The 25988-nt window shown below is 36.6% G+C and overlaps 1 protein-coding gene across 4 annotated transcripts in view; it reads right to left on the bottom strand.

Annotated features, from left to right (window-relative positions):
- The window catches only part of SYNE2 (spectrin repeat containing nuclear envelope protein 2), a 315802-nt gene that overhangs the window by 149320 nt on the left and 140494 nt on the right, over positions 1 to 25988 (bottom strand). For all 4 annotated transcript variants that reach the window (XM_081509857.1, XM_081509858.1, XM_081509859.1 and 1 more), the window contains exons 33-45: positions 22413 to 22571; positions 21612 to 21773; positions 20623 to 20724; positions 19478 to 19678; positions 18528 to 18699; positions 17881 to 17993; positions 16554 to 16756; positions 15732 to 15851; positions 15342 to 15633; positions 14119 to 14270; positions 12848 to 13157; positions 11483 to 11647; positions 8630 to 8971 (exon numbers count right to left, since the gene is read on the bottom strand). In XM_081509857.1, the coding sequence (XP_081365983.1) occupies positions 8630 to 8971; positions 11483 to 11647; positions 12848 to 13157; positions 14119 to 14270; positions 15342 to 15633; positions 15732 to 15851; positions 16554 to 16756; positions 17881 to 17993; positions 18528 to 18699; positions 19478 to 19678; positions 20623 to 20724; positions 21612 to 21773; positions 22413 to 22571 (2493 nt within the window). The remainder of the gene's footprint in view (positions 1 to 8629; positions 8972 to 11482; positions 11648 to 12847; positions 13158 to 14118; positions 14271 to 15341; positions 15634 to 15731; positions 15852 to 16553; positions 16757 to 17880; positions 17994 to 18527; positions 18700 to 19477; positions 19679 to 20622; positions 20725 to 21611; positions 21774 to 22412; positions 22572 to 25988) is intronic.

Below are 25988 nucleotides of genomic sequence, written 5' to 3'. Positions count from 1 at the left end.
GGTCGCAAAGAGTCATACACGACTGAGCGACTTCACTTTCACTTTAAAGAAAGAAAACAGATATGAAAAAAACAAAAGTTCCAAAGCTTATACTTAGTATTCACCATGATGCAGAGGGCTGGTTTAATAAATAGGCATTCAATGGTACCCACTGGTAGTTTAAAACAGTAAGTGGAGAGATGAAGGAAATGCCAAAATTTCATGCATTAAAAATGTCATGCCTTAAACCAAGTAACAGTAAGAATTCCAATTCTGGGTATGGCAGAACAGGTTATGTAGAGGGTAATTTGGTCTTTTCTGAAACCTCTAAGAATTTGAGGCTCTCAATAGGATATACAGAGATGGCATTTCAACTCATCTATTCATTTTTTCAAGAAACATTTGTTGAGCACTTATACAGGTACCATAGCAGTAATTTTAAAACATTTCCCATTATTTTGCTAAGGTAGTAGATCTTATTTTCAGGTTACTTTATAAGTGAAATATCATTCAATTTTGCCATATACTTTCATGTCAGTAAAAATCCACTCTGTATCAAGTCTCTGAATAAAATACATCCACATCTCCAAACAAGACAGAAATTGTTAAAAATTATCTTAAAAATACAGCCTACATAGCAATGTTAAGATGTTAACAATGGGAAAAAGTGGGTAAGGGATAAATGAGAACTATCTGTACTATCTTTGCAAGTTTTCTGTCAATGTGAAACTATTCTAAAATCAGAGTTTATTTAAATATAACAGATACTGCCTGGAGCGTCACCAATACTGATTGGTAAGAAAATTCAGCTGACCAGTGTTACTGGTTTTGAAGTATCTGCTTGGCACTTAGCACAGGACACTTCTTCTAAAAGGCTGTAAATAATTGGGATGATTTTGCCAATTTCCTCCATTTCTAACAATTTATTCATGAGAACTATGGTTAAAATCCCCATGGAAGGCAGGATCTCTGCATGGGATGGAGGGCAGGGAGGGAGATCCAGGAAGGCTGTGAGAAGAGGGGGCGTTGGTGCCACATCAGATTTCTGCACCATTAACTGAAGTCCTATGAGGGCGAAGCCTGCCTCTTTGTCACCTGATGGCTACTGTTACTTAGTACCCCAACAAATCCACCTGCAGGGCAAGAGCTCCTGAGCTAAAGGCATAGACATTAAACCCAGGAAACCTTCACTCCTTATCAAAAATTTATTAGGAATTCAGAGCCCTGGTCTCTCTTACCTGATGGACCAGTCACTTGACTAGCCACATTTATGACCTGTTATTTGTACTCAGCCTTCAGTGGCTAGAGAGCATCTTAAAAAACCTGAAATCACCCCAAAACACCATTTGTTTACCAAATCCAAAAGCCATGTTTCCACTTTGGCAGAAAATCCAACAGAATACCTCAAACCAACATTTTAAATTTAAAAAGTAACATTCCTTTGTGCACACCCCAGACATTAGAACACGGACACCTGCCCTGATTGGCTCCTGGAAAGATTCTTTTGTAACCAGCCATCCTTTGCTCCTCACCTTTAGCTCTATTCTGATTTTGCAGGCTTATTTGAAACATCTTATTTTAAACAATAAGATGTTTCAAACATATTTAAAAGAATACAATATCATGGTTACTTATTACCCATGACAAGGACATAAGTGATATAATTTTTGATATTAAAAATACAATTTAAAGTCCAGTCCTCACTTCTTTTTCATCTGTTCTTCCCTAGAACTAATCACTACTCTAAAATCCACACACACTTGTCTTTATACTTTGACTACATATGTTAATATTCATACAATATTATTTTATGTATTTTTAACTCATAAAATTAGAATAACATATGTATTATTTTATAACTTATTTTCTTCATTCAGCAATATGATTTGAGGTTTATCATGGTGTCAGATATAAATCTCACTCAGTCATTTGAGGTTTTATACAGTTCTGCTGTCTGAATGAACATGTCTGTCTGTCAGGCTACTATGGATATTATCATGCTTCCAACTTTTCCTATTTTAGATATTACGGTGATAAACACCCTTGTTTTAGGTCTTCTTGAACATAAGGCAATGGCACCCCACTCCAGTACTCTTGCCTGGAAAACCCCATGGATGGAGGAGCCTGGTGGGCTATAGTCCATGGGGTCGCTAGGAGTCGGAGACGACTGAGCGACTTCACTTTCACTTTTCACTTTCATGCCTTGGAGAAGGAAATGGCAACGCACTCCAGTGTTCTTGCCTGGAGAATCCCAGGAACGGGGAAGCCTGTTGGGCTGCCGTCTATGGGGTCACGCAGAGTCGGACACGACTGAAGCAACTTAGCAGAACATATGTGAGTTTCTTTGGGATGTTTTCCAAGAACTGAAATTACTCTTTAATCCACCCCTGCTGATCTCAGTTTAAGTATTGTTCCCTTAGAGAAGCTCTCTCTGACTACAGTTCAAGTCAGACTCCTTTACTGTAGATTATAATGGAAACATGTTCCTTCCTTTAGTTCCTGTAATTAGACTCTCATCAGATAATTAGTTGGTTAATAATGTATGTCACCTCTTGTAGACCAGAAGCTCTATGAGAAGAGAGACCACATCCATTTTCATTCACCATTGAACCCTCATTGCCAACTCAAGAAAATTTTACTGAATGGATGTATAGATGAATCCACGTTAGAAAAAAGTAAAAGAATTTCATTTAGTCTTCAATTGCCAAGATTAACAATTAGTGGTTTATAAAAACAAACAAACAAACACTAAAAAAGAAAGTGGAAAGAAGTTGAGGACCAATCAATCTACAAGTTATGGGCCAGAGATATGCTAGGAATGACAGGCACAGGGCTCGGTTGGGCTGAAGAAGAGGAGAAAAGGTTTGAAAACATGCACAAGAACTGAATAAAGGGTCCACTAGAGCCAGATAGCATATTAGCATATTAAACCTCAATTAACAGCCCATGTAACACATTTGATAAAATTGGGGGATAGACTGCCAAACATCAAGCTGGGTAGAGATGAGCATGGTTCTAATCCCAGCTCTTCCAGAATGAGAACTTGGCTGATTAACACCTTCCGATGTTAATTCCCTAACCTGAAACACAGGGTTAGGATAGAAATTTTCTAAGGTTCCTCAGCCTAATATTTTAGGACTTTGAAGAATGTCCTCCAATGCATGCTGCTCCTAGATGTTAATACCATTTATACTGTGTAAGTCTCTCCTGTATAGAAATAAATCTTGGATTGAGAATAATACCTCTAGAGTAAGAACCAAGATTTGCATAGTGGCCAGAAAGCAAAGTAATATACTTGGAAGACAGAGTTGACACATGACCTAACTACATGTTCCAAGACAAAAATTTTTCTACTGACTTACTAGGATAACCAACACCAGAAATAAACATCATTTACCCCAGGAACAAACTCTTTCTTCCTCTTCATTCTAGTACTGACTTCCCTGAGCTTCTGGTTACTCAGCTACAGCTGGATGCCTTGCATGTTTTATATCTGTGATCATCCACATTCATTTAAATATTGAAATTATAAATACTCAGAAAATGTTAAAAAGAACAAAAAATGATTCGGACATACTGACTGACAATTATACCCAATGACAAAGAAATTCAAGAAGCAATCACAGACAAAAGGTGTTTTGTTTTTGTTTTTTAGGAGCAATTATCCCATAAAGGTTGACATTTGGGAAGGAAGGGACAAGAAAGATCATTCAATATGGGTTAAGCTATAATGTTGCTTTATGAGTTTTTAGAAAAATAATAAGAGAAGAATGTATCAGTTATCCTGTATTTCCTTTTTATCATTTCCTTTTATGGACACCTAGAATCTTAAGAGATTACTCAGCCTCACTTTTTACCATATACTAATTTGCAACCCCACTTAAGTTATATAGGAAGGGGGAGACAGAAGGCAGTTTTGTATTTTCGTATTTAAAAAATTTTAGAAATTCACCTCTATAAAAATATCCAGTATGATCTTGGATCATAAGCACCCACATCCTTCAGACTGCATTTTGTAACTTCTTGTGCCTCTAAGCCTGCATTAACATTTTTTGATATTGAAGAAAAAGTCAGCCAAAGGTCTGGATCTAAAATATCCCTTGAGTGAGTGAGTGAGTGAAAGTCAGTCAGTCGTGTCTGACTCTTTGAAACCCCATGGACTATACAGTCCATGGAATTCTCCAGGCCAGAATACTGGAGTGGGTAGTCTTCCCTTCTCCAGGGGATCTTCCCAACCCAGGGATCGAACCCAGGTCTCCTGCATTGCAGGCAAATTCTTTACCAGCTGAGCCACAAGGGAAGCCTAAGAATACTGGAGTGTGTAGCCTATCGCTTCTCCAGCGGATCTTCCCAACCCAGGAATTGAACTGGTGTCTCTTGCATTGCAGGTGGATTCTTTACTAACTGAGCTATCAGGAAGCCCACATGTCTTCACTGGGGCTAAGTAAGAAAGTATTAAAAAATTCAGATTTGTTGTTCTGTCACTCAGTTGTGTCCAACTCTTTGCGACCCCACATGGACTACAGCACATCAGGCTCCTCTGTCCTCCACTATCTCCTGGAGTTTGCTCAAATTCATGTCCGCTGACTTGGTGATGTTATCTAACCATCTCATCCTCTGTCACCCCCTTTTTCTTTTGCCCTCAGTCTTTCCCAATATCAGGGTCTTTCCCAAAGAATTGGCTCTTCACATCAGGTGGCCAAAGATTCCAATAAATTTTTTTTTTTAAAAAGAGGTATTACATATACACAATGGAATATTCAGTTCAGTTGCTCAGTTGTGTCTGATTCTTTGCGACCCCATGGACTGAAGCATGCCAGGTTTCCTTGTCCATCACCAACTCCTGGAGCTTGCTCAAACTCATGTCCATCTAGTCAGTGATTCCATCCAACCATCTCATCTTCTGTCATCCCCTTCTCCTCCTGCCCTCAATCTTTCCCGGCATCAAGGTCGTTTCCAATGAGTCAGTTCACATCAGGTGGCCGAAGTATTGGAGCTTCAGATTCAGTCTCAGGCCTTCTAATGAATATTCAGGACTGATTTCCTTTAGGATTGACTGGTTTGATCTCTGTGCTGTCCAAGGGACTCTCAAGAGTCTTCTCCAACACCACAGTTCAAAAGCATCAATTCTTCAGCACTCAGCTTTCTTTGTGGTCCAGTTCTCACATCCATACATGACTGCTGGAAAAACCACAGCTTTGACTAGACAGACCTTTGTCAGCAAAGTAATGTCTCTGATTTTCAATATGCTGCCTAGGTTTGGTCATAGCTTTTCTTCCAAGGAGCAAGCATCTTTTAATTTACTCAACCATTAAAAAGAATGAAACTAGAACACTTTCTAACACCATACACAAAAATAAACTCAAAATGGATTAACAATCTAAACGTAAGACCAGAAACTATAAAACTCCTAGAGGAAAACATAGGCAAAACACTCTCTGGCATAAACCACAGCAGGATCCTCTATGACCCACCTCCCAGAGTAATGGAAATAAAAGCAAAAAATAAACAAATGGGATCTAATTAAAATTAAAAGCTTTTGCACAACAAAGGAAACTATAAGCAAGGTGAAAACACAGCCTTCAGAATGGGAGAAAATAAGAGCAAACGAAGCAACTGACAAAGAATTAATCTCAAAAATATACAAGCAACTCCTGCAGCTCAATTCCAGAAAAATAAACGACCCAATCAAAAAATGGGCCAAAGAACCAAGCAGACATTTCTCCAAAGAAGACATACAGATGGCTAACAAACACATGAAAAGATGCTCAACATCACTCATTATTAGAGAAATGCAAATCAAAACCATAATGAGATACCATCTCATGCCAGTCAGAACGGCTGCTATCCAAAAGTCTACAAACAATAAATGCTGGAGAGGGTGTGGAGAAAAGGGAACCCTCTTACACTGTTGGTGGGAATGCAAACTAGTACAGCCACTATGGAGAACAGTGTGGAGATTCCTTAAAAAACTGGAAATAGAACTGCCATATAACCCAGCAATCCTACTGCTGGGCATACACACCGAGGAAACCAGAATTGAAAGAGACACGTGTACCCCAATGTTCATCATAGCACTGTTTATAACAGCCAGGACATGGAAGCAACCTAGATGTCCATCGGCAGACGAATGGATAAGAAAGTTGTAGTACATATACACAATGGAATATTACTCAGCCATTAAAAAGAATACATTTGAATCAGTTCTAATGAGGTGGATGAAACTGGACCTATTATACAGAGTGAAGTAAGTCAGAAAGAAAAACACCAATATAGTATACTAATGCATATATATGGAATTTAGAAAGATGGTAACGATGACCCTATATGTGAGACAGCAAAAGAGACACAGATGTATAGAACAGTCTTTTGGACTCTGTGGGAGAAGGCGAGGGTGGGATGATTTGAGAGAATAGTATTGAAACACATATATTATCATATGTGAAACAGATCGCCAGTCCAGGTTTGATGCATGAGACAGGGTGCTCAGGGCTGGTGCACTGAGATGACCCTGAGGGATGGGGTGGGGAGGGATGTGGGAGGGGAGTTCAGGATGGGGGACACATATACACCCACGGCTGATTCATGTCAATATATGGCAAAAACCACTACAATATTGTAAAGTAATTAGCCTCCAATTAAAATAAATTTTTAAAAAAGAATGAAATAATGCTATTTGCAGCATCATAGATAGACCTGGAGATTGTCATACTAAATAAAGTAACTAGAAAGAGAAAGAAAACCACATATCATTTATATGTGGACTCTAAAATAAAACAAAACAAATGAACTTATTTACAAAACAGAAATAGACTCACAAACTTAGCGAGCGAACTTATGGTTACCAGGTGGATAGGACTGAGGGTAGGGATAGACTTGGAGTTTGGGATTGACATGTACACACTGCTATATTTGAAATAGAATGCCTTTCCATATTAAAAAAAAGAAAAAAGATTCATGTTACAATAGAGGGGGAAAAAGGTGTTAAAAGTGTTACTAGAAACTAATATTAGCTTCCTCTAGTACAGACTTGTAAAATTATTTGAAGACTTAAGTCTCTTCATCCACGCTTAAAAAAAAAAAAGCATTCTAATGAAGTAGCATAAATTATCAATAGCTCATCATTCAAGAGTAAGTAAAAGCTTAATAAATAAACATTTTTATTATTGGGTTGTGATCTTTAGTTTTCAATATACTCTACCGAATTTGGGGAGTTCACAGCCAACATGGGTCTGAGAAGCTAAATTTAAAGTCATTAAGCAAATCCACTTATCAATGTCATGTATTAGGATAGAAAAGTACTCAAGTATTTTTCCTTTTTTACTTATTTACAGCTCTTTAAATACCATTAAGAAAGTTCCTTTTACAGATACAACTTCAAGAGTCTCATCACAGGGCCCTAAGCTTTTAAGACATACTTTGTTAGCTCGATCCACCACAGTTTGTGGGATTTCGTGTCAGAGACATGTTCCATTGGCATCTGACCTTATTTCACATTTTAGGAAACCCTATCTGGCTCCTCTAGTCCTCCATGCATTTCTTTGCTTTTTTTTTTGGGACTGCACTGGGTCTTTGTTGTTGCACGTGGGATTTCTCTAGTTGTGGAAGCAGGGGTGGTTCCTCTCTTCTTGTGGGGGGTGGGCTTCTCATTGCAGAGGCTTCTCTTGTTGCAGAGTACAGGCTCTAGGGCATGTGGGCTTCAATGGCTGCAGCTCTTGGGCTCAGTAGTTGGAGCTCGCCAGCTCTAGAGCACCGGCTCAGTAGTTGCGGTGCATGGGCTTAGTTGCTCCAAGATATGTGAAATCTTCCCAGACCAGGGATTGAAACCATGCTCCCCTGCATTGGCAAGTGGATTCTTAACCACTAGACCAGCACAGGGAAGTAAGCCCCACCATGTATTTGTGCTCTTGGAAGACAACAGAAGTGCAGATTCTCTTCATCCCTGTGTATCATATTTTCCATAAAATGCTGACAATGACCCATCCTTGAAAGGGCTAACTTTTGCTGTTGTCCCAATGGACCCTGGACTGTGAGAGGCTGCCAAACAGGGAGACTCTTTCAAATATAGTTTACTGGATGGCTCTTTGTGCCTTTTCCATTTCAATCTCTCACCTATGAGAAAGCACTTTAAGAGCCACAGGGAAATATACCCCTTTGGATCTGACAACAGTTAAAAATACATTTGCAGTATAGGGTTAATGTAAGAAGATAAAGAACGGCACCTATCCTTCCAAACAGTCTCTGATTTCATTATGAAATCAACCAAAAAAAAAAAAAAAGACCCACCAAATAGAGCTGTTAGATTTTTTTTTCCCTAAGAAAATGGGTAAAGTACATTTTTTTTTTTTGCCTTCTCTAATTTGCTTTTGAGCTCTTGACCCAAGAAACTGTATCTGATTACATATCAGAGAGAATAATAAACCTAAATTGATGACTGACATTTCTAACAGATGAACAGTAATATTTCACCACTGAAATCCTGGACAGTTTTCTAAGGGCTCTTTTTACAAGTGAGCATCATAAATAGCCAGCACATTGAGGGTTTAATTATGAAATCAGGAGGCTTGATTCACGACCCTCTCTTCAGAGCCCAACAACACCTCTTCATTCGCAGACATGATGTCTTAGAGCTGCAATCACAAGCACTTACCTTATTTATTTCCCAGTCTTCCTCCAACTTTTCCACTGCAGCTGAGTCCTGAGTGGACTCCTGTACATCAGAAGTGACCTGCTCCTCTCTGCCTGGCAGAGGAAACTTTGCTTTCTTTTCTGTTGAGCATTTTGATTTGAGAATGCTGTTGAGACAGTTTTCCAACTCCTGCTTAGCAGATTCAAGTCTGTTTTCCAAATCTTTTTGTTTACACTTCAGTGATTTTATATCATCTTTAATAATCTTCTGTCCTGCTGAAGATGTATTTTGCTTGACGGATTTTGCTAAAGTTAAAATCTTCTCTAATGCGCCATCTTGTAAATGAAGACTATTCTCTAGTTCCTGTGAACAGAGAAAAGATTGTCACAAAAGTATCGCTGTTCAATTATCACAAGAGTTAGTTGACTTTTGTAAATTATAGAGTATTCTGCTTCACTAGTGGGAAGCTTTGTAAGAAACGTATCAACCCATATCACAAAGAAGAAACTTTGGGCAAAATTTAAACTAATGTAGTGACCCAGATCAACTTCCCCAACAGATTTTATAAGATACTAGAAGATTTTATAAGATTACATTTATAAAAAGTAATGAAAAAAATGTTTACAACCAATTCCTAGAACATAGGAAATGGCCAACACATATTTGTTGAGTATATATTTTGTTCAAGATACTAAATAATATATAAATAATACTAAAGTATATATAAATAATACTAAAATCAAACACAACCAAAACACTAAACAATAAGTGCCTACTTTGTGCAAGGCCCTAAAAAGAATAAAATCATTTAGAATGTGCTTGTATGAATCTAGTGCTAACATTTAAAATTCAGAGCAAAGCTTAAATCAATCAAATGCAATATCTTAAATATAGCAGAAACTCAATCAATATTTACTAAATGCTTAAACGAATGAGGCTAATTTGAGCCCACCAGACTCAAAAGGAATTTGATCAACTATAGCAGGTACAGATGTTACTGCTGAAAGAGAATAAGCCTTAAAGTTACTAGGTGAACTATGCTCTATTTATTACTCGCTGTTCTAATGGACTACACAATAAGTATTCATTCGATCATTCAACTAATAGCAAGTAATACGGTAAGTTTTGAAATTACATAGATGAGTAAAATATAGTCCCTTTACAATCCTATAGCCTAGTGAGAGAGACACAGAAGTAAACAGACAATTGTAATAGAATGTGGAAATACGTATGCTAACAAACAGGCACAGGTCATTGAAACATTTTCAGCTGGAAGAAGGGAGTTCCAGATTGCATTTTGGATAGACACAAGGTGGCCATGGACAAGTTGCACCAGCGAGGGTGACAATGCAGGCAGGGAGCCTAGTCAGATGTCTAACAAACACAGGCCTCTGTGAGGTGTGGGTCTGCCCCCAAGCAGCGGTAATGGGGGTAACAGCAGAGGGATCAACTGTAGAGATAACCCAGAGATGAAAGAGACAACTCTTGATGTCCGTCTAGACTGGGGAGCCTAAGAAAGGATATCCAGGTTTCTGACCCGGCAGCCTAGAGAGATGGTGTAGATATCCAGGGTCAGAGGAGAAGAAGCAGGTTCACTGGAAGGGAGTTGGGTATGGAGAAAAGCAAGGAGATGACGAGTTATTTTTCTGGACATGCTGAACCACAAATAACTATGAGACACTCAAGTACGGAAGTCTAGTGGGGTCAGGAGACCCAAGTAGTAGCCCCCACTCTGTCATTTAGCTCATCATATATAAAATGAGGAATCTGAACTTGATAGTTTCTGAGATTTCTTCCAGCTGTAGCTCATGTCTTATACTTTTCTCAGTATCTGAGGCACCCAAACAGGGACTTGGACATGATGACCCTCAACATTTGTCAAATTATCACTGTTAAAAAAGGAGGTAGGATTTCCCTGGTGGTCCAGTGGTTAAGACTCTGCATTTCCACTGCAGGGGGACTCAGGTTCAATCCCTGATCTGGAAACTAAGATCCCGCATGCCACAGGGCCAAAAAAAGGGGAGGGGAGGTAGCCTTGTCAATAACTTGTCAATAGCCTTGTCAATAGCTTGACAGTGTCAAGCTATTCTGAAGGGGGAGTCTTGCTTGATTCCCAAGTTCCTAAAAAGAAGTGATCAGAAATTCCCAAGCTCAAGCCACTAGTGCTTCCTGAGACTCACCCCATGCAATCTCCAAAGGACTGCAAAAGCAGCAAAGTAAAGTGAAGAACATGCTTTACTGTTTTCTTCCAGAGGATACCACATTTGTTGGCTGTGCAAACAGTGAGCTTCCAAGGAATGTGTTTTGAGAATGAGGGTAAAGAGCTGCAATGCTTACTTGTAAGGCGAGGGGTTGTTGAAGTGAGGGTGGGAATTTTAAAAGCTCTCCATCTGCAGAGAACTCTACGGTAGTCCATGAGTATGAAAATAAATAAAGTGAAAATTACACAACTCCCATCTACCCGTGATGAAGACTGCAAAACTGAACCATTTCCCCTCTGGCCTTATTGCATTAGGTGCACCATTTGACCACCCAGTTGTCTCCTGGAATCACTGTGCTTTTTCTAAGACAGAGATCTCCAGCAGCTGCTGACTGGTCATGAGTGGAATTATCTCCGAGGGTCCAGAGGGCTGAGTACTGTCCAACTCAAATTATAAATGGATTTGCTCACTAACAAAGAACATTCCCACTTTTTATGACTGGATAGGACTTTATCCAACAGTCATCTGAGTAGCATTTTCAGCATTTTAATTTCTATTTCTTTTTTTATTTTTCTTTCAGCATTTGAATTTCTGATCAAGGACACTGATTTGTCAAGTTGTGATTAATATTGATTTTTTTAAATGCCTATCATTTCTGGATATTGCTTAATACCTGCAGTTTCTGCAGTTTTTCCTCAACTGCGTTTTCATCCACAGGCTTATCAGAAAAACAGACAAATTCCTTAGAGATATAGTCCAATGCAGTGTTTAGGTCTGTGACGCAAAGCTGGTATGAGTCGTGTTCTTGAACATGACCTTCTAGTTTCTGCACAGAATCCTAAAAATAAAACATTGACAATGTATGAGTTAGATCTCTGAATTATCTCACTCAGAAAATAGTTAAATTGTTCATAAATATTTATTTTATGAGGGTTCATCTTGAAACAGAAATAAGACCATAAATCATCCAGAGTTCTTAAGTAAAATTTTTAGTGTTGAGATATTTATTTGTTCCCCACCCCACATTTATTTGCTTTCATTTCACTCCCGAAAATAACCTGTCAGAGGTTTACAAAATGAAATGGCTACAAATTATATCATCAAATCACAAACATCCATAATAAATCAGCTCCCTCAATTATCCTTCTCAGAAATGAGACTATGTGAAATCAACCTAACCTCAGATTCCTTTCCTAAGAATCAAACCCCAAAGTTGGGAAAAAGTGATCCTAACTCAAGAGCAAAACCACTTTCAAGTTCTCTTCCTGGAGTAAGAAAATAAGGTGACCACACCTGATCAGAAAAGTAGCAACTAAATAACTTACAGCCAAGTGAGCATAATCTTCACCTCTGCACAACTCCTGCTATCTGTATAAGTGAGATTTCTAATCCAGGTAATCCTTACACTGAATCCAACTTTCAGTGTGCAAAGAATATAAATAATTCTCTTAAGATAATACTATGCTTCATGACAAAATGACATTTTACTTCTTAATTCTTTTATTGTAGATCATGTGGAAAGACTCAAAGGAGAAACCTGATAAAGTTTATACAGAATAATGGATACAACTATCACAATAGATGATGGATGGATATGTGGATGGATAGACGGATGAATGCAATGATAGATTGATGGATGGATAGATGGATGTTGCATGGACAACTTTGACACTGTCACCTACGTCAAAATGCCTAAGGGAATTCCCTGGCAGTCCAGTGATTAGGACTTCACATTCTCAATGTTGAGGGCCTCGAAAAAGAAAATCTTAAACCTTCCAATCCCTGAAGAGGAGAACTTTGATGAGAGGAGATAACACTATTATCAAATAATAATTTGATAATTACACACTAGATTTCTCTAGCAAAACTGACCAAATTGATTCCTCCATTTTGTGGAGCTAGTATTTGTATCTAAAAATGATAAATTTTTAAAAGCTTTAGATTTTCCAAAATAACCAAAAAATGATCCCATACACAAATAGTACATAATTAAGCATACTGAGGACAATCACTTAAAGTTTTGTTTTGAGCATTTCACCTGTAGTTGTTGAAGAAGACTCTCATGAAGATGCTTGATTTCCAGCCACGGCTCTTCACTAAAGTTGGGATTTTTAGTGCACTCTAAGAGGTAATTTCCTTGAGATTTTAACTCCTCTAGTAAGAATGTCAAATCCTGGGCTTTCTGGAGGAACTTCTTGTAAATTTTTAATTGAGCTTTCTTCTCCTGCAAACCAGGTTGCAGAGCAAAGCCCACTTCTTGTTTCTTTTTTAGTTCTGTGAGCATTAATCTCAGATCCTCCTTACTTTGCAAATACTTCTCGCCTTCTAGTAGAAGCTTTTCCTGATGGCTAAATTTTACAAAATAGTTTATAAATGAAATGACACAGCAAAACAAAACAGCATTTTGCATCATATAATACAACATGCATTATTATAAAAAGCATTAAAATAACACTACTGTACATTATTTCCAGAGACTTCTTTGGCACAGTAACATTCTAAATGGCCCTAAAGTTTAACTCAGAAATCAAGATAAAAGTTAGCTGTAGTATGACTTTAAAAAAGTATTGTTTTCATTATATAATTTGACCTGAGGACAAATGTTTAATAATTTAGATTTCAAACCACTCCAGTTTTTATTATGTTTAAATATAATTATTCTATGTTTTTCTTTTTCACTTAAGTAAAACAAATAAGCATGCAGTATACTGGCCAACTAAGTAGCTTATGTTTCCTACAGCTTGACTTTAATTTTGATCTGACTGCTTCCTTATAAAAATATGAAATTTACATTTCCACCGAATATTAAATATATCATGATTTGATTTGATGTGAAAGGAGTTAAGAATTTCCACCAGAATTATGTCCACTTAATTCAGACATTTATAAATGTTTACATATTTAAGAATCTCTTAGCATATATATTTAAAAGCATAAATTATCCTATAGTAGTATAAACACTGAGGTTGTCTGGGGGCAGGAGGTTTGGTACAGAAGGAGGTTATTAAAGGTGGAATGAAAAACATAACATAAAATAAAATAAAATAAAGGTGGAATGATAGACAATGTTAATTTGTTACCAATGATGGGTTGATGCACCAGCCAAAGTAAACAGGGAATTGACAGTATATTTCATATCTGATCCAGAGAACTAGTCTCTGTTTCTGCCTCAGCACTGTAGTTGTCCCTGACATTGCTTTCTCTCCAACAGATATATTATATCTACATCCAGAAGGTAGACAAAACATACTTGTTATGACTTCACTGTGCAATGATAAATCATGAAAATGGTGAAGGCATGCCCTTTACCTTAGATATGTGTTGGCCAAATGGAGTGTGTTGTCCCACTGGTTCTTGATATCAGTGAGGGTCTTTGGAACCACTGGAGCCTTGCTGCTCTCAGCCTGACTCATGATGGTCTGTATTTTAGCATCCCCTTCAGGTTTTAGTAAAATGATTTCCTAAATTAAATAAAAATGATCTTAAAATCTCATTCATACTACTTGGGGATTACATATGATATCTTTCTACTTATAAACATCATTCAGAGATTCTAACTGCAGAGTAGATTTCAAAATTTCCTTCCCTTTCACTTTTACACATGCCCCAAGTACAAAGATATCCTTCATATTGTATAGAACTGCTTCTCAGCAAACATCTGTCACATTACCTACTCTCCTCTTGATTCTCAATTGCACTCAAGGAAATTATGTACAAAAAAATCCCTGGCAAATCCTCCTTCCAACCGGCACCATTATTTATAAATAAAGAGTTTGGGTAACAACCTGAACAAGACGTCTTTATACACCTAAGAGTGAGTTTCCGGCTTCCTATAGGAAAATGCACAGTGTCACAGGCCAACTCCTGTTTCTCCAGCACAGCATAATTAATTCTCATTCCCTGTACTTTGATTTTCCTCTTTTGCCCAAAACAATCAGGTTCCTCTCTTCTTGGAAACACTACTTCAGATTCACTTTTTCTGGAAAACCTTTCAGATGTGACCCAAAACAATTCTGATTACTTCTGTATGTCAAACTAACTCTTGAAAGTTGACCACTATCTTCCTCCACAGTTAGTATCTGATAAACCAGGAAACACTCAACCCACTCAGGATCTAATACCCTTTAGGAACTGTACATATCTACTCTGGAAATGAGCTCCTCTCCAGCCCTGACTTTGACATTGCCGGTGCCTCTGATGTACTGACATCTATTCTTTTAACATCCTAACAAACTCCTACCTGCTGCAGTTCTAATTTATACCCTTTATTTCATATCTGTACTCAGTGAAGATGGATAATAACTGGGCACTGCTCTCACAAAGAGAGAATATGTCTTTCCTTTCTATATGCATTAAAATAATTTCAGATCCATCACAGCCCTTCCCTTTTGTAAGCTCAGTCATCTGAATTTCTCACCCAATCCACAGTGATCCTATTTTCCACTAACAAATGAATCTTTGCAATTTTCCTCTAAATCTTTTTAAAATTGGAGTTCATCCTGACCTCTGACATTTAGTTTCCACCATTATACCTTTATTTTATGGATTCTTTCCTCAAGTGGCATTTTGCCTTCAGATGAATTCAAAACCATAAGGGACTCTTTAATCCCTGTTATCCAATGAACTACATCATGTGCAAGATCACTAAAACTCTGGTCCTCAGCAGGAGGTAAGTTATCTTCTTCATCAATTTCACATATTTGTCTCAATAATGTCTGGTATCTATCAATCAAACGTGTTGATTCCGTTACTATTTCTTCTTCCTCAGTAATCCCATATTGCTTCACAGAGTTGTTCAACTGGGCCATTGATTCGAATTGTTCCCTGTAAATTCCAAATATCATTGGAAGATTATAAGAGCCACGACACACCTTCAGAAACCATATCCCCAAGAAATGCATTTTACACAAGATCAGCCATACCTCTTTCTAGCTAGAGCTTGGCAAAATAGCTCAGTTTTCTCTCGTGTTCCTTCCATTTCTTTCCATATTTCTTCTTGATTAGTCAACCACTTACTCAGGTTTCTGTGGTCATTCTGGAGTCTAAAACAACATCATACATGTTAAAATGTGAAATCAGCAAAAAGTGTCTATCTGAAGAAAAGGTTGGCAAAAATCTTGTAAGCCAACCAGGTTTTTTACATTTTTTTATTATTCTTTATAAAAAACTCTGTAACATTATTTAGAAAATAATGTTACAAATAACAAATTTAGAAATAAAATTATAACATTAAAATCTGAATAATAATAGCATGTATTATAGTGGAATTCTAATAAGCCATAAATATGTATCATAAGCTTCCCAGGTGGCTGAGTGGTAAAGAATCCACCTGCCAATGCAGGAGACTTGGATTTGATCCCTGGGGCGAGAAGATCCCCTAGAGGAGGAAATGGTAACACACTCCAGTATTCATGCCTGGAGAATTCCATGGACAGATGAGCCTGGCGGGCTATAGTCCCAGGGGTCACAAAGAGTCAAACATGACTTAGCGATGAGCATGAGCATGAGATATATCATAAAGAATAAGAAACAAAATATTTTTGGACTCTCCCCTGAACCTTTGCCATAATTTGAAGAATTCTCCAAACCTCTGTATTCCTGGTGTCAAATATGGGTTTGAAAGTACATATTTTATTTTTTGAAATTCATGTGTATATATATCCCACTGCTAGCTGTACTGAGGCAGAGTACATATGAAGAGATGATTAGTAAACTTACTATGAAAGATCACCTTTATTTCCTACCTCAGTAGCTGCTGCAAGCACTCATCAAGCTCCTTTGCTCGTGCCTGGCATATGGACTCCATTTTTTCTAATTCAACTTCTTGACTTACGATCCAACTGTTAAGCTTCTTAACAGGTGCTTTGGGCAGATGTTTTTTCACATGATTCAGTATAGTTCCCACTTGCTGTATTTCACTGCCTCTTCCTTCAAGAGTCAAAAAATCCTTAAGAAAGACAAAAAATCAATTATATTCTACAGGCAAGCCTCAGTGTGGTCCCTGTCACCCCAGTGATACTTCTCCAAGACAGTACACAGACAAGCCATCTTCATAACTTCCTCTGTAAAAGAAGAGCAATGGAGATACGGCTAACTCCAATGGCAAATGATCAAAAGATGATTTATATTAGTACTAGACTGTGTGTGTACATTGGCATTTGCATCTGACTTTCCGGGAATCATATCAAGCAAAATGATGCCACCGTGTGGGTCAGCGGGAGTGAGACTGGGAAAGCCACATTCTATTCAATTTCTCCTAAATATTTGCGCCTTTCTGGCAATCAATATGTAAAACCAGACAGCCTATTCTCTACTCAACGTTGTCAAAATCAGGATTTTATTTCAATGTCTGGGTTTCAAGGTTTGAGTATCAATTGCTGAGACCCATGGAATGAGCAAATTTAAAGAAAAGAAAAAAGTTGGAACTCCAAATGAAAAAAAGAGAAGAAAAATGATTCTGTCAATAAAGAATGGTTATCAAAGCAAGGAATATACTGGGAACATTTAATGCCATCAATAAGCTGGAGAGCATAACTTATCACCTAAAATACTTGATAATTTACCATAAAGTGATCAAGAATTGAGGGTGACATACACATTTTAAATGCCCTATTAACGGGTCTTATCTCAGGCTACCTTCTACTTCACTCCCATCAGCAGTGTATTAAAGTTCAATTACAATTTTTAGAAAAAATATGTCTCAGAAAAGATTCTATAAAAAGTCAAGCAATCTCTTACAGGAAATTAAGTGGAGCCAAATTAGGTAAAGCCTTTCTTTTTTTTATCAAATATGATTTTAACACAACTGAACTCACCAGCAAACATTAAAGTTAAACAGCATCTCAGAAAAGTTGTGAGAACTATTTTCTGTTTAAGTCACTTGCAACTTTACCCAGTAAACATAGAGTGTCAAAATATTTGAGTAAAGGTCAGATTTTTTTGTAAATATTACCTTTATGTAGGGAAACTACTAAGTCAAAATAACTATTATCCTATCTACTTATATAAAGTTCTGCCTCCAGTATTTTAATTTTGGTACATTTTGAATAAAATTTATATATGTCTTCTTACAGAAAGTTTTTGTAGTTTTTGTTCCACACTCTTTTTTGTTTCTGATGGTTCAAAACACTCCTTAAGGTTCATTTTAATGCTGCCAAACCAGTCATTAAAGTTCTTGCACTGATCTGTAGGAAAAAACAAAGGAAGCTGTATTTATTCAAAGATGACTTCACCTACCTTGTTAAATTAAGAGATTCTGAAAACTTGCTCCCCATGCCATAGGTACAAGTCACTGTAAAATGATAATAAACTAAAACCTAATTTTGAGGGTTAAAAGAACCTACACAATAGTTGTGGTATATTTTCTATACCAAACCTCCTTTCCAATCATACAAGATGCCCACAGAAACCCACAAGAGCAGCCTGCGCCCAGGCATGTTCCCAGACTCTGACCAAGCGAGCAGGTCAAACACTAGGACCCAGGTGCCTCTTCTTTATGAAATAAAGATCTGGGACTTACACAAAAGACATGTCATTTACAATAGGCATTCATCAGTGAGTGAGTGCTCCCAAAAGATTTATCTGAATATTATTTCCTTAAATAGACTCTGTGCAACCATCATCACTAAGTGAAGCTTAGATTAATTAGCCCTCGTGTTCACAGTACCTATTCACTTTTCAATATTCCCAGAAACAAAGTAAGGAAGCATTGCACTCACCATTCAGTAACTTAGAAAAGTGATCTTGCAAAACACTTTTTTTGGTATTAAATAAATCACTGACACTTTCATACTGTTTTTTTAATTCAGAGAGTTCAGGAGTCAGACAACCTATTTGATTCTCAAGTAATATCATACTGTGCTTCTGCTGTAGAATTTGTTGTTGAATCTCCTAAATATATAAACAAACATACAAACAATACTTAAAATGGGCTCAATTTACACACAGAATATTAGGTATCCATTGTTTCTACTAAAACCTAGATAATTTTTTACTGGGTGGACCTGCTTTCTCTTAGATAATAAATATATGTGCTTAGTCACTCAGTCGAGTCCGACTTTCGTGACCCCACGAACAATAGCCTGCCAGGCTCCTCTGTCCATGGGATTCTCCAGACAGGAAGACATTCCCTTCTCCAGGGGATCTTCCCAACCCAGGGATCGAACCCAGGTCTCCCACATTGCGGTCAGATTCTTTACCGTCTGAGCCACCAGGGAAGCCCCAATAAATGTATTTTTACAGTTTCACCTTTTAACTAGAGAAGGAAATGACAACCCACTCCAGTATTCTTGCCTGAAGAATTCAATGGACAGAGGACCCTGGTGAACTACAGTCCATGGGATCGGACAGTCAGACACAACTCAGCAACTTTCACTAACTCACTTACCTTTTAATTCCTTTGTGGGCAATAATTATTTGATATTGAATATGGACTGTAGCCCACCAGGGTTCTCTGTCCATGATATTCTTCAGGCAAGAATACTGGAGAGGGTTGCCATTTCCTTCTCCAATTAAAAGGTGAAACATATACAAATTGTTTTTCTGACTTTTCTCCCCTAGGCTTTCATTTTTTAAAGTAATTATTTGCATTAATTTCAAAAGGATAAGACCACCAGAAATAAGTGTGAAAATAAATCTGAACCACAGAAGAGAAGTAGCTAGGAAGCACCTCTAGTTTAGTAAAGATCTCCAAGCTGTCGGAAGGAGACAAGGCATTTAAGAGAGATTCAGTCATTCCAATCTGGGTCTTGGCCTGGTCGAGATCCTCCCTTAGCTCAGCTGTGCTGCCACCGATTGCACCACAGTTGGATCCTCCTGTTAAACGCATTTTCACATGTTCTATCTTGTTCAAAATAGAGGACTCCATGACCTGAAATTATGAAACATATGAAGTACTGTCATGGATTTGATTTAACTAGATTTTAAGATAACTGCATTGCTGAAGAATGAGTTGAAACTTTGTTCAATTCAATGTGAAATCACCTCTCTTTTTCTGATTTTTCCTTGTTCTACATGATGATACAACAATTTAAATATTGCTTTTAAAGAAAAAGAGTAACATGAAAAACTGAAATTGACATTCTGATTTTTTTCTAAGAGACTAACTGAATTCTTCCCCTTGAAACAAGTTTTATTGAGCGTAACAGTTGAGATACTATCTCATGGTGCTCATTGGAAAATAATATTAAAACATATATAAAAAAAAGTAAATAGACAGCATTTACTGTTTATTATGTACACAGAATCATGGTAAGTATTTTATATACAAAATTCAGGCTTGAGAAGGATAAGCAACTTGCCCAAGACCACAAAGTTGGCAGGTGGCAGAGCAAGGCCTTCTCCCAGAAAGTTTGACTCCAGAGCTCATGTTCAGGCACTTTTGCATTTTGACTTAAGTAAAAGTCTAACAAATCTCTCCATACAACAGAAAATCACAGTTGGGGCAATCTCTGTTTCTCAGTTTAGCAACTAATAAGCCTGGAATTATTAGGCCATATTACTCCATCCTATGCCCAAGACACTTATGAGGAAACCCTTTTTACTTTACATGGGAGCACAGTAACATCTCCCCTTCCACACAAGAGGTCCGTGAAATAAGTGAATTGAGAATAAAACAATGCAAAAAATTACTCATTCTAAATTGGAACAAATATAATAAATTATGCTGACTGTTAAAAATTTGGTTGGACATGAATAAAGGTCAATCAAATAATGACCCTGTTTTTATTTTAGGTTTAAGTTTTAGAATTCTGGTTTATAAATAGAGGATAGAGAGCATTTTTAATTGCAACTTTTAAACAAAAATTCTCTTACCTGTAATTCAAGAGGTATTTCACTGCTTTGAAGCAGGAACTGTATTTTAGCCACTCTTTTAGAAAATTCTGAAAGTTTTTGTTCATGGGCTTGTAACTCTTCCTAAAACACACAATGTTAATAGAAAATATATTTTTATTTTATACCTTATTTTCTGGTACCCATGATTGCTACCGAAAATATTTAGCAACTAAGAGAGCTTTGAATTTTCCCTAATCACTTGATTTTTGACAGAGCCCTGAGAGTTACAAAACTAAGTGTCTTCATGAGTCAGGCATATGTTACAACTGAGTGAAACACTCTGTCAATAACACGTTTGGAAAGTCTTTTCCAAAAGTATAAAAATGGATATGTGAACTTAAAAGTGAATAAAGTGATCAAAATTAGAAAAAAAAGATTTGAAGCATCAGACTTGGTATATTGTAAAGTCATTATGCATGCATACATACATTTTTATATTACACTGAACCACATATAACTGCATGACTCTCTTCCTCTCTTCCTCTGAGCCCACCCATGGGCCTATCCACATAGACTTTTCTCTTAATAAAGAGAAAGCTACCTGTTTCACTATTTTATATCTCCTTGTTGAAATTCTTTTTCAAAAAACACAAGAGCCAAGGCCTAGCTTCTAGTCACTAGTTGCTGGTGGTCTAGTAGTTAAGATACAGCACTCTCACTACTATAGCACAGGTTCATTCCCAGTCAGAGAACTAAGATCCTGCTTCAAGCTGCCACACACTTGGCCCACCCCCAAGGTCACTTCTATCTATGAACCTCCAGGTTGTCTATGAACCCACATTTATACCTGCTAACATCTTCCTGGATTACCACAAAGAAGACAATGGAATTCAGGTCTCCCTCGAGGAATAATGAAAGAAATAAAGGATTTCTTTGTGATTTCTCTATCCCCCTTCAAGAAAGCATATTTGATAGTAAAATGCCAATGGTCTGTAAAAAGGACATATGTTCTATTTCTGTTCAATTACCTTCAGTTTTTCTCTTTCCTCTTCAGTCAGTTGATGTAATTCCAATTTTTGAAGGACTTTTTCAGTCCACTCATCAATTCCATTTTTTAAGTAAAAAAGTTTGTCCCATAAAGCTAGAGCTCGACCAAGGTTTTCATAGTAGTCCTCTGTCTTCTCATTTATCTACCATAATTTAAAAATAAAAATAATACATTGAATGGTGAAAAGTATAAGAATCACTTTTTAGTCAAACACAACTTTAAGATAAAATTTTAGATCACCTTTACTTGCTAAATTATTTGCTTTATTCATCAACAAAAATTTTGCTTTAATATACCATGTAGTTCATTCTTCTACAAAAATAACTTAGCTGATTTGCTGCAGTTTATAAGCAACTGGAAGAAATAGTCTTCCTCATTTCTAAACCACAATAATAAAAGAAGCTTTCAAAAATCCAGCTCAAAATATACAAATTCTTAATTTGTAATTCATAAAATATCATTACTAATCAACCAAAAATTAGTAAATAAATATAAAGCTGAACATCAATAACCTGCATGGATAAGTAATATATTAACTAGTTTATTTTAAATAAGTTGAGTATGTACTTGTAGATCTAAAAGAGTATGGACCTATTTCTTTGTAGTACCTAACTCTGGGGTAAAGTTAAATCCGAAGTCATAAATTTTATATTATTTGAACATTTTTTTATAATAAGCACTTTTGAATTTTGCAATTAGATAAAAACATTAAAGATGCAAAAGAAAAGATCAATTTAATCATTATAAAGCAGAATTTCTAGGCAATCAAATTATCACTTACATCAAGCCATCTATCCACAATAATATTAGCTTCTTTCTCAAAAGGAGGCTCTTCAAAGGTTCTCATTTTATTTAGATGAAATTGCAGATTTTTGCAGATCTGGTTAATCTTGTCTACAACTTCTAAGTGTTCATTAAATTCTTCTTTAACAACTTCAATCTGTAAAAGTGATATGAAACATGTTTTGATATACTGACACAAACTGGTAAGACTTATTGCTCCACTTTCTCAATGAAAAATTATTAGAATCGTAAACTTCTGGTTTAATAATAATCCTACACCCAAATTCCTTGTTCCACTCTGCATGATGAAATATTTATAATAGTCTAAAACTATGTTTCTAGTGAAATAATATTCTACCAAAAAAGGCACCTCTATTCAAGAACCTAAGTGCTCATCTGATTAAAACAGACAAAGTTCTAAAACATCAATAATATGACTTCTAGTTTAATCTTTCATGATTTTAACTCCCACATCATTTCTAACATAGAAGGTAAAACACTATCAAAAGGCCAACAATTTTAAACTACAAAATAAAATTTGAGTGTTGAGTGATGCAATGCTAATGTTTCCACTCAATTTACTAATCTTACACAAGCATTTTTAATGATTATATAAAACTTGAAAATAGTGATTTCTCATAAATAAAAAACTAAAAATTATATCCCCATGGGGGATGAGACTTCCATTTCTGGGAATATGCAGTGAACATAATTTTCCTTATTCCCATTAAGTACAACTAAAAACCCTGGATATCACATACAAAACAGACTCAAGAAAACTAAAAAGTGGGGAGATCAAGGAGGGAGAATGGCTGGGGGTATCAGCTCTTGAAGCCAGCCTGGTGACGAGTTCCCTGAATTTTCCTTTTCCCTTGTACATCCCAGAGTGTGTGTTGGAGAAGTCAGAACCTGGCAATATCCACATGTACAGACCAAGAAAAGTCTTTTCTCATCAGCCAAAGAACCAGGAATAGGACAACACAGTAAAACAGAAAACTTTTAGAAATACCTGCTGGAGTAAAATATCTTAGAAAACACGTGGCCCAACCCCCTCCTGTACCAGCATAGGTCAAGTGTAGAGCCTAGATCACCACCATCTCCAGGTAGTAACAGGAGCCCCACTCTCCCCCAGCCAGGAAAAAGAAGGCCAAGTAGAGCTCAGACTTTCATTCCTGCTGGGCAGTGACATACATACACACATTCATGATGTCAGAGATGGCTACATAGGGAGCTGTAAGGAGGATCCAGGGAGGTAGCAGTGGAGATCTTGTGGAAAGTGAGAACGCCCACCCTCAACCAGTAACAAGGAAGCCTCTATCTCGGGGGCCATGAAATTGTCTTTATTTGTGGACAACATTATTATCTATGTCAGAGAACCCAAGGAACCTACAAAAACAACCCTAGGACTGATATGTTGGTTCAGGAAGGTCACAGGATACGAGATAAACATATAAAAATAGATTGCATTTCTCAGTTGTAATATATAGTGAAACTGTATGTAATTCTGTTTTGTAGTTTCCAAGTCTGTAAATGTGTTATCATACTTTCATAATTTAAAAAAGAAAAAAGGGAAAAAAAATCCAAAACTCAGGGGAAAAGATAACATACAATATTCAGAGAAAACTTGAATTCAAAAGGATACATGCATCCCAATGTTCATTGCAGCACTATTTACAATAGCCAAGACATAGAAGCAGCCTAAACGTCCATCAACAGAAGAATGGATTAAGAAGATGTGGTACCTATATACAATGGAATATTACTCAGCCATAAAAAATGAAATAATGCCATTTGCAGCAACAAGATGGACCTAGAAATTATCATATAAGTGAAGTAAGGCAAACAGAAAAAGACAAATCTCATAGGATATTACTTGTATGTGGAATCTAAAAAAATGATACAAATGAACTTATGTACAAGACAGAAACAGACTCACAGACATAGAGAACAAACTTAGGGTTACCAAAGGGGAAGGGGAACAGGGAGGGATAAAATAGGAGTCAGGGATTAGCAGATACACACTACTATACAGCATAACCAATTGCTAACCAACAAGGTCCTACTGTACAGCACAGGAAACTATATTCAACATCTTACAATAACCTATAATGGAAAAGAATCTGAAAAAAATTTAAATCTACTGTGCTTCTTTATACTAACAATGAATACATCATGGACACTAACATTTTTAATATAATATCATCCAAAATTACTCAAAAATAAAATAGGTGTAAATCTAACAAACATATACAGTGATTATATGCTGAAAACTATAAAATGCCAATTAAAGAAATCAAAGAAGGTCGAGATAAATGCAGACACATACTAAGTTCATGGATCAAAAGACAACATAGTGAAAATACCAATTTTCCTGAAACTGATGGACAGATTTAATACAATTATTATCAAATACTAGCAGCATTTTTTGTAGATATAGACAGGATTATTCTAAAACCTATATGGAATAATAAGGGAACTATAATAGCTAAGACATTTGAAAAAAGAAGAAAAAAGTGGCAAGTTTACTTGATTTTAAAACTTATCATATACATACAGTAATAAAGATTATATCAACTGGCAGAGGGACAGACACACAGATCAATAGATCAAAGTGAACCCAACAATAACTCAACTGATTTCTCATAAAGATGAAAAGGCAATTTAAGGGAGAAATGGGAATCTTTCCAACATATGGTGCCAGAGCAACTGGACATTTACGAATAAAAACATGAACATTGACCCAAGTTTCACACCTTATACAAAAACTGATTCAAAATGGATGATGAACTTAAATGTCAACCATAACATCATAAAACTTCTAGAAAAAGAAATAAGAGAAAATCTTCAGGATCTTATGCTAGACAAACAATTCTCAGACTTTGACACCAAAAGTACAATCTGTGAAAGGAAAAACTGATAAACCAACCTTTACCAAAATTTTAATCTTTTGTCTGCAAAGACCCTGTTAGGGAGATGAAAAGGCAAGCTGCAGTTTGGGAGAAAATATTTGCAAACCATATATCTGACAAATGACCAGTGTGTAGAATATATATATATGTGTGTATATATATATTAAAAACTCTCAAAACTTGACAGTAAAAAAAAACAAAACCCAATCTAATTAGAAAATGAGCAAAAGGTATGAAAAGAGATTTCTGCAAAGATGACATTCAGATGGCAAATAAGCACAAGAAAAGCTGATTGATACCACTAGAGATCAGGAAAATGCCATTGAAAACCACAGAGCGATACCACTCCATGTGTGTCAGAATGACTAAAACAAAAAGACATCTAATGCTGGTAAAGATGTGCAAAACTGGATCCCTCAAACATTGCTGGTGGGAATGTAAAATGGTACAGCCACTCTGGAAAACAGTTTGAAAAGTTAACATACAACCCAGCAACTATACGCCAGGGCATTTATCCCTGACAAATAAAAAGACAACACACACACACACACACACACACACATCCTATACCAATATTTATAGCAGCTTCATTTATAACAGCCCCAAACTAGAAACAATCCAGATGTCCAGATGACCATTAAACCAGCTGTGGTACATTCATACCA

Source organism: Giraffa tippelskirchi, chromosome 7, assembly GCF_054371585.1.
Source record: "Giraffa tippelskirchi isolate mGirTip1 chromosome 7, T2T-mGirTip1v1.2.pri, whole genome shotgun sequence".
In the NCBI taxonomy this organism is placed as follows: Eukaryota; Metazoa; Chordata; class Mammalia; order Artiodactyla; family Giraffidae; genus Giraffa; species Giraffa tippelskirchi.
This window is presented reverse-complemented; position numbering and strand designations above follow the sequence as displayed.